The 9,825-nt window shown below is 37.4% G+C and overlaps 1 protein-coding gene across 3 annotated transcripts in view; it reads left to right on the forward strand.

Annotated features, from left to right (window-relative positions):
• The window catches only part of ZYG11B (zyg-11 family member B, cell cycle regulator), a 74,570-nt gene extending 68,079 nt beyond the window's left edge, over positions 1-6,491 (forward strand). For 2 of the 3 annotated variants that reach the window (XM_086388767.1, XM_086388756.1), the window contains 2 exons: positions 938-1,137; positions 5,572-6,491. In XM_086388767.1, the coding sequence (XP_086244893.1) occupies positions 938-1,128 (191 nt within the window). In that variant the 3' untranslated portion in view covers positions 1,129-1,137; positions 5,572-6,491. Of the gene's footprint in view, positions 1-937; positions 5,406-5,571 lie in introns of those variants that run through there. The other variant, XM_086388762.1, reaches the window with a different exon arrangement.
• Positions 6,492-9,825: the final 3,334 nt, after the last annotated feature.

Here is a 9,825-nt window from a genome sequence, read left to right on the forward strand (position 1 = left end):
TCGGTGACATTATCCGACCATCTCATCCTCTGCCTCATATAACTGTAGATTAAATTGGGTGTATTTATGGCATGTAAATTAGACTTTAATAAATATGACTAAAACTAAAAAAATTTAAAAGACATATGTACAGTAAATTCCCTGGTGTTCCAGTGGTTAGGACTCTGTACTTTAACTACTGAGGTTCCTGTTTCAATCCCTGATTGGGGAACTAAAATCCCACAAGCCAAATAGCACAGCCCTCTCCCTACCCCTACCCCCTCAAAAAAGCATGTGTGCAAAAAAAAAATTTTTTTAAGTTTTAAAAATGTTTTATTTATTTAGGCTGCATTGGGTCTTCTGTTGCGCGCGAGCTTTTTCTGGTTAAAGCAAGCAGGGCTACTCTTTAGCTGCTGTGCTCAGGCTTTCCATTGCCGTGGTTTCTATTGTTGTAGAGCATGGGCTCTAGGGTGCAAGGGCTAAGTTGCCTCAGGGCATGTGGAATCTTCCCAGACCAAGGATCAGAACCTGTGTCCCCTGTATTGGCAGGCAGATTATCAACCATTGGACCACCAGGGAAGTCCAAAAAAAATTTTTTTTAAATAATGAACATTGGCATATACAATATGACTGCCATTAAAATTATTTTTTAAACGTTGGAAATGAATTAAAGTACCTATCTTACCCACGTTTTGGGGTCAAAGATTTTCTGGACTGCCTGTCTTATGATTTATATATATATATTATAATATATATATAATGTTATGAATGTTGTCTATGGCCTATATGTGAGTCCTGTAGTGTTGTGTAACATCATCGCAGAGACATTTATCAAGCTCTAACTTATGTTAATGGGCAATAATAAAACAGCTTAAATTTAAGCGAATAAATAAAAATTATTCCACAAAAAAGGCAGTAAAGTGTTTTAAGGAAAGCTCTTTCTCCTGTTTTCTTTCAGCCTCAAGGTACTGCAGCATGCTGATTGAGGAAGGAGGGTTGCAGCATTTATACAACATCAAAGAACACGAACAGACTGATCCCCACGTCCAGCAGATTGCTGTGGCCATTCTGGACAGCTTAGAAAAACACATTGTACGCCATGGGAGGCCACCTCCCTGTAAAAAGCAGTCCCAGGCCAGACTAAATTGATAGCCATAGGTAATTGGATAATGGAGTCACAGAAATTCTTTTTGTGATAAGTTCACTTGGAATAGCTTACCCTCTGTGATGTTTTAGGGGTTTCTATGATAAGAGTCATAAGATGAGTATGGGATTGACAATGTATAGTACTGCCCATGTGAACAGTCTCTGATTTGTCTTGTGATTTTTAACTTATTAGGCAAGAAGGGTCTCTTCCTTCATCATTGCCTTTTAGGAAGATTTCCACATCTTTCAGTGTTTGAACTTAACTGTGCTTAAAATTCTACAGTTTTATGATGAAGTTTGCACGAACCCTTAGGCCAGACTTTTCTGATTTTAAAGTCCCTTCCAATCAATTTGCAGCTTCAGATAAGCTGTTAACTTGATTGCTGGCACTGCTTCAGTTGTAAATTTTATACTGCTTCTGTATAAAATGCTTTTATTCTCTGTTTGTGTATCTTTTATAAGATGTCCTTCTTAGTGTGAAAGAATGGAAATCTGAGTCCTACCCTTGTGAAAGCTACTTACTGGCTAGTGCCAGGATGGCTGGCAGAAAATACATTAAAAACTACTAAGGGAGAATAGAGGTTAGGAACTGGGAAAAGGCCTGCTCTTGAGGTATTTTTAAACTGGGACTGGCTAATCTTCTGGAACCCACCTCTCCTAAGACATTGAGCAGTAGCTTGTTCTTCATATTAATTCTTGGAGATGTGGACTGCTGCTTCCTATACAGATTGCAGGTTACTCTCTAGAAATATTTCCCCAAGCTACCATGGTGTAAAATATTACAGCATTCTGTGTTAGAGATTAATTAACTGTCTGAATCTCTTTATGTCATATTGTTGTGAAAAAAATGGTCTCTTGCTAAAACTGACTGTTCTTTTCTATTTCAAAGTCTTTTTGTTCGGTGGAATAGAGACCATATATGGTGTTAACCTGCTCACTTAAAATAATAATTAACAATAGTAAATTTTGCCACAAGAAGTTAATTTTCTTTTGTTTCAAAATATATGTATCTTAATGTTTTCATGTTAGGGAAAGATATCCACGTCTCACTGCCAAAAATAAATAAGAATTAGATGATTGTTAAATGTAATGATTCTAGTTGCAGTGCAGAAAAGGAAGTATTTTGTGATAGATTGTTTTTTAGACAGTTTTCTTTTCTTTAGGAGAGTTGTTATAGTATAGTAAAGAATCAGTTATCAATAATGGCAGTTGGGAGGCAGCAAGTCACCAAGAGAGTTATTTTCCATTTTAAATTTCAGTTTGTGAATAAGGTTAACCTGCAGTCTTAGATAACTGCATTTTTTTCATAGATGGCCAGAATGTTTTCAATAGAGATTTTAAATGGTACATTTAAATCATTGTGATCATTCAGAAGCATTTTTATTTAGAAAGGAGCTGGCTTATTAGTATGCTGTTAATATTTTGACATACATGTTTCATACCACTATCACAATAATCATACTTGAATTATTTGGTACTCCTTTACAGAAATAAAAACTAAAAGAAAATAGGTATTTAGAATCACTAAAAACCATTTTAAATTGTGGGTTAATTCTGATTCAAGGAATTTTTATAGCTGTAAGATAAATTTTCACAAGTTAAATATTTCAGAGGAAATGGAAAATTCTTTTTAAAATGTCCCCTTTTCCTGGGTTTTAAATACCTAAGGCAAAATGTCAAAAATAGGATGTCCTACAATAGCTTAGAAGTTGCTAGCTCTGTGGACCATTTCCAGGTCTTCTGGCTTGCGTAGTTAAGGAACAGCCTGTTTGAGAAGTTTGGCTTCAAGTTTCTGTTGTATCCTACTTAAAACAAAAGTACATGCTCCTTGTAGGCAAATTCTAGGTTTTTGTCTTTATAAGTTGTTTTCAAATATGGCTAAAAATGTTGGACATGACTAAGCAACTTTCACTCATTCATATATAAATTATGAGGTGTAACTGGCCTGTCTTTTAAGGTAGAATCTGTTCGGCCTCCTGTTTGCATTTGTACACTAGAATGTAATGGAACTTGGTGCCTTCAAGGGTTACCTCTTCAGTGGGTTAGAGGTGCTGTTTCAAGCACAATTTAGACTAGGGTTGAACCACTCATTGTTCAAATCATTGGTGCACTCAGATATTGCAAATTATCACTACGTCAGTCCACAAACAGTAAGGTTTAAACCTACTAAAGGAAATGGAATTAGACTTTTTAGACTATAATGATGCATGTTGTTATCAATGAGTAAAACAAGAGCAGTCTAAAAGCAAAAATAATTTAGGTATATCATTCTTCCCATCAAGTAAGTTTTGCTGTTCTCTTTATACTCTAAAAAATCATTTTGTCCTTTTGTAGTTGAAAAGAAACATAAATCAAGTAGTAATAAGTTACTTTACTCTCTGGTCAAATACTCAGTGGCTACTGATCTTAGTTGAGAATTAAAAAAATCATATCAGACTCACAGACCCAGGAATTGACCTTAAGTGTTGCTGCTTCTCACTCCTGGACAGAAATGCTATTTAGTGGCACTAGTCAATTTAAGTGAATGACCCAGGTGGAGATGAATCCCACAAGGCAACTGTAGAAATTTAATTTCATATCTTTGGTTTGCAAGCTTCCAAAGAATCAAGGATTCATGTTTTAAAACATTGGTCCTGAATATCCAGCCTAGGGAGTTAATCTTGCTGGTGGGACCTTTTGAGTTGGCCCTTTTTCTCCCCAGTCAGTCATTTGGCTGTATTTTAAATTATGCATTGCTCAGGATAGTATTGGGCCATCTTCTAGATCTTTGGGACACATTTTGATGAAAACATATTTTGTTTCACTGTGTGCTGAATTAGGGTAGAATCAATTAATAAACCTTGGTTTTGGCTTAGTGCTTTAGAGTGTCTGACATTCTTCCTCCCCCTGCGCTCCACCCCTTAGGAAACACTGTGCAGCAGTACCCAAGGTTGAAAAAGAGGTCCTGAGTAGCCAGGAAATAAACTTGCTGTATTGTATATGTTGAAACCTACCCTTCTCCTGCCCTCTAATAGTATGTTTACATTATTTGGTTATTGTGCAACTTTTATCTTGAGATAAACAGTATTAAACTGAAGGTGTAAGTTAAAGGCAGTGTCATACTGTCAGCTGATGTGGGCAGTTTTATCTGCATGTTACTTTTTTGGGGACTTTATATGGCTAGGGTTTCCAAGTAGTGTTCTGAGACAACTTACAGAGAGGTTTGCAAACTTATGGTTTCCCTCTGAAATCCACTGTAGCATTGGATATTGAGTATTTAAACGTTACCATCCGCTTTGTATTGACACATTTTTCATTTTTTTGTGTTAACTCATGAACTGTTTATTTAAGTAATAATGCAAATCCAAGCTTCATCCAATGATGAAAATAGCAGTATGATAGAAGATTTTGCTGAGTGTGCTTAAAATGCATAATGGCTTTATCTTCTTTAGTATTTCATAGATTTTGCATGACATGTACACTCCTAATTATGCATTCTGTGGTTTCCAAATCTTAACTGAAGACATTCAATGTTAACCTAAGAAAGAGCTTTCTCTGCCTGTTTTTACCCTCCCCCAGTGTTTTTAATAAATTATGGGAAAATCAATGCTATTTCTCATTTTCTGGATGAAGCAAAGCTCTGCTGGAGAGCACAACCTGACTGTATAGCTAGACAGAATGGCTGTTAAGAATATTTAGAAAATCCAAATATATCAAATTATGAGAAATAATAAATAATTCATTAATAATATGTGCTTAATTTTTGAAGTTACTTTGGAAAATTGTTCAAATTGGGTTCTTTTAAGCTTATTTTAATCAGCTTAGAAGCAAGAAGCTACTTAGCTAATGAAAGCTGTGACATACTTCATAAAAGCAGGAAATTCTTGAGAGCATTTAATAATGGGAGGATGTTATGTCAAGATTTATACTCTCAGATAACCTGTAAGAATAAAATTTTAAATCCCTGACTTTTGTAGCATTCCCACTGTCAAATTCTCACTGACTTGTGAGTGTGGAAAAAGGTATCTTTTGCTTGAATTCTGGTAGAAGAGTTCAACTCTTTTCAAAAGATATGAAAAATTCATTGGAAAATACGTATACATTTCAAAGTCTCTCAGTTATCTGGACTGAAGGCACTGTTCTCACTGTGGCCAGATGAATGGGAGGGTCCTGTACCTGAATCATGCTATATATTAAATCAGGACATCGTTAGGTATTAATGTTGTGTGTACAGATTTTTGTTTGGGGTTGTTATTTTTTTTTTTTTTTTGCTTAAATAAATGTTACAAATTTTATGTAAAGTGCGTCTTGTCTATATTTATTCTAGACATTTGCTTTCAAATTTAAAACTAAGGCAGATTCCTTGGTCATCCACTTATAACAATTGCTTTCTCAATTGGCTTTCTCAAAGGCCAGTGATTTTACTGCAAAAATTTCCAGTGTTTTTTTTTTGTTTTTTTTTTTCAGGACCTGGAACTCCATTCATTCATTTCATTAAATTCCCACGCTAGGTGCTGTTTGGGCTTTCCTGGTGGCTCAGACAATAAAGAATCTGCCTGCAATGCAGGAGACTTGGGTTTGACCCCTGGGTCAGGAAGATCCCTTGGAGAAGGGAATGGCTACCCATTCCAGTATTCTTGCGTGGAGAATTCCATCGACAGAGGAGCCTGGCGGGCTACAGTCCACGAGGTCACAAAGAGTAGGACATGACTGAGCAACTAACACAAACACAGGTACTGTTCATGTGTTGGAACTTACATAAGTCCTTCAGAGAATTTATAGTTTTGTCGAGAAGAGGAAGTAGTAAACAGATAAATATTACATAACACAGACCACTCCACAGTATTTGTTGTAGAGCCACAGAAACTATACCTAATCAAGACTGGGTTCCCATCAGACAGCCCAAGAACACTTCTAAAGAGCATATCTGAGTTGATAGTCATTCACACAACTGTTGAGATAATTAACTGGCATTATTGTTTAAGTCCATTTAGTGAGGGAGGCTACCAAAAAACAAAGTATTATTAGGAACTGCCCACCCTGGCCAGGCACCATAGTAACCATTTGCATGAGTGATTTATGACAGGAGGTCCTAGTAAGGAACATGGAACTAATAAGCCACCACAACCAGAAGAGTTTGGGAAAAGTCAAAAGGGGATACCATGTATCAGACCACCTCCCAGAATCCTCATTGGCATCCATCGTGGCTGAGCAATGTGTGCGCCACCAGGAAGGAATCAGAGTGACTGGCCAAAGACAACCCGGAAACTAATTCCATCACCAAAAACCCGAGACTCTGAGCTACGTGGCAGAACAGTTCTCCCAGATTCCTTTACCCTACTGTTCTTCACCCGGGTGCCCTTTTAATAAAATCTGCTTTGTCAGCACGTGTGTCTCCTCGGACAATTCTTTTCCGTGTGTTAGACAAGAGCCCACTCTAGGGCCCTGGAAGAGGTTCTCCTTCCTGCAACAATATAAGAAGCCCATGACCAGGAAGAGTCCTTAATAACTTTAGTTTCAGAAACCTCATTTTATAATTGAAGAAACTAAGTCTTAGGGAAAATCGTTGTTTTTCAGTTGCTAATTCATGTCTGATTTTCTGTGACCCCATGGACTGCAGCACACCAGGCTTTCCTGTCCTTCACTATCTCCTGTAGTTTGCTCAATAATTTAAGAACTCATCATCATTCAGTGATGCTATCCAACCATCTCATTCTGTTGTCCCCTTCTCTTTCTGCCCTCAGTCTTTCCCAGCATCAGGGTCTTAATGCTGTTGCCCAGATCACACAGCAAGTCAGTGACAAACTTTGCACGTCTGTTCTTACTTCCAAATTTACAATCCAATGGTTCCTCTCTCCCCCATTAGTGCAATAATAGCATGAGATTGCTTAGCTCTTAGACAATTGTGATTAAGCATCAAATGAATGGTACAGAAAAGAATGCACCAAATGGTCGTAAGTGGACATTGACTGTCCTTACTGATGGTGTAGGGCAGCATTAGTGTTTAGATGCCATAGAATTGTTGAATGGTCACTAGAAATACTACTGCTTCACTGATACACAAACGTGAGATTAGATGTATTAGAGTGATAGGGTTTTTTAAAATATTTTATTTATTTTTATTTACTTGGCTGTGCTGGGTCTTAGTTCCAGCTCTTGGGATCTTCGATCTTTGTTGGGGCATGCAAGTTCTTTAGTGGCTGCATGGGGACTCTCAGTTATAGCATGTGAGATCTAGTTCCCTGACCAGGGGTGGAACCCAGGCCCCCTGCACTGGGAGTGTGGAATCTTAGACACTGAACCACCAGGAAAGCCACCTTTAAAAGTAGTTTTTAAAATAATTTTTATAATAAGTATTAGCTTTTCTTAACCCCTCATTGTCTCTTCAATAATTCATTCAATACTAACATGGTATCACTATGAGCCACACATACTGAGGAAGATAAATACCTTTGGACAATATTTAACCAAACAAGTTGTTAAGCTGTGTTGTCTATAGCCAACCTTCAAAAAGAAAAAAAGCAAGACTTTCTCCATTCTCCCCTCTCCCTTACCCTTTCTAGCAGTTTTTATTATGTAGATTGGCCCAGTCTCTTGCTAAATTTAAATTCTTTTCTCCTGAGTTGTCTTTCTACTTCCTGTTCCCTATTCTTAATCTGCATTGTAAGAATCCAATGAACACCTCCAAGTAACTGCATAACTTCAAATTGAGAGGAGTGGGTGAATATCAGAAACCATGAGCACTCACATTAATCATTTTTTGTCTTTTTATAATTTAAGATTCTAATGCAGTCTGAAAATTCAGCCTATAAAAGCAAGTCACAGGGTGGGAGTATCGACACGCAGCTCTTGACTTCTAGAAGCAGCCTTTGGAGCAGGTTTGTGGAAATGATACCAGATTTTGCAGATGAGTGGCTTGTTCCTGTGCATTCAGTAAGACAGCTGTTTAAAATCATGCAGTGACTCAAAAACTGTCAATAAAGGACTGTCTCTCCTAGACTGTGATGTGACTATAAGAGTAAAGAACAACAACAAAAAACCTCAGCTCTCCTATCACTTTACATCAATACACATTATAAAAGGAACCATTTTCAATGACAAAGCTAGAATGTGATTGTCATATTTCAATATAGGAGTTATCAAACACATGTTCTACCTAATTCTTGGTTTCATCAATTCAGTCTAAAATAAAGCCCTTCAAAACTGGAAATAGTATGAATAATGAGACAAGTACTGTATTTAACCCTCAAACATGTTGTAAGGGAAGAGAATTACTCCTTACTTTATAAATAAGGGGAAGCCTAATGATATGACTTGTCTCATATCACATATATAGAAAGTAATTTGTAAATTAAACCTAGATACTGTTTTAATACCAGCTTCCCCACTCTTTGAAGAATCTTTGCTGCTTTGTACAGTCTCAGTAGCGATACCTTTGAATTAAAAAGACAAATGTGGGATTTCCCTGGTGATCCAGTAAGTAGCTAAGAGTCCAGGCTCCCAATGCAGGGGGCCCAAGTTTGATTCTTGGTCAGGAAACTAGATCTCGCTTGCCACAACAGATCCCACAGGCCTCAAGCCTCAATGAAGATCAAAGATCCTGTGTAATGCAACTAAGACCTGGCACAACCAAATGAATAAAAGTTTTTTTTAAACACATGTATAATCAAAAAAGTCCTCTGAAACTGGTTCATGAAATAAACCACATTATTGTTTGTGGATACTAGCAATGGATTTAAAGAATCTTCTATTTTAAAGACCTATGGGAACAGATCAACTATGTGATTTGGAGTCAATCAATTACCACTGTGCCAAATTCTATTGTAAGAAGGGTATGATTTCAAATAACACTAGTTTTCAGTACATTCTGATGATTGACTTAGAATTCCATATATCCAGAAAATACATACCGGAAATACATATGCTAAGCATTTTTTGATGTATACTTTTCCAGCTGAGCCTTGCAACAGCCTTGTAAAGAAGATAATTATGACATTCATGGGTAAGGAAATTGTGAGGTATGAAATAACTTTGCCAGGTTCATAGGTTATGAAGTTTCAGAGTCACACATAAGATTTAAGTCTATCAAACTCTGAAATCTATGCTCTTAAACACTGTGCTATAAAGGGGAAAATCAATTTAACCATTCAGGACAATCTCAAATCTCATTTAAACATTAAGGCCATTCCCACTCACACTTTGGCCTCTCTCAAAGGATGGAACCCATTGACAGTTTTCCAAGTTTATGATTTGCAACCTCACTGGCCCTTAGCGTCATTATTGTAGTGTCTCCTACAATAAAACATAAGCCTTTTACAACTTAGGGAGAAAATTTCCTCCCCAAAGTAATAGGGCTAAAGAGACCAAGAAACCACCACACTGATACAGATAGAGATTACTTAAATGTGAAAATATCTGAACATGCCTTATCTAACTAGTATGGAGCTTTAGAAGAGTCACCTGCCACAGACCTCATTTGTATGGAGGTCTCCAATCAAAGGGGCACTGACCTTGAGCACTGCTGCTGCTGCTAACTCACTTCAGTTGTATCCAACTCTGTGCAACCCCATAAACGGCAGCCCACCAGGCTCCCCCGTCCCTGGGATTCTCCAGGCAAGAATACTGGAGTGGGTTGCCATTTCCTTCTCCAATGCATGAAAGTGAAAGTGAAGTCACTCAGTCATGTCTGACTCCTAGTGACCCCATGGGCTGCAGCCTACC

The sequence above is a fragment of the Bos grunniens genome, chromosome 3 (assembly GCF_055505025.1).
Source record: "Bos grunniens cultivar Pamir isolate PY7600 chromosome 3, Bosgru_T2T1.0, whole genome shotgun sequence".
In the NCBI taxonomy this organism is placed as follows: Eukaryota; Metazoa; Chordata; class Mammalia; order Artiodactyla; family Bovidae; genus Bos; species Bos grunniens.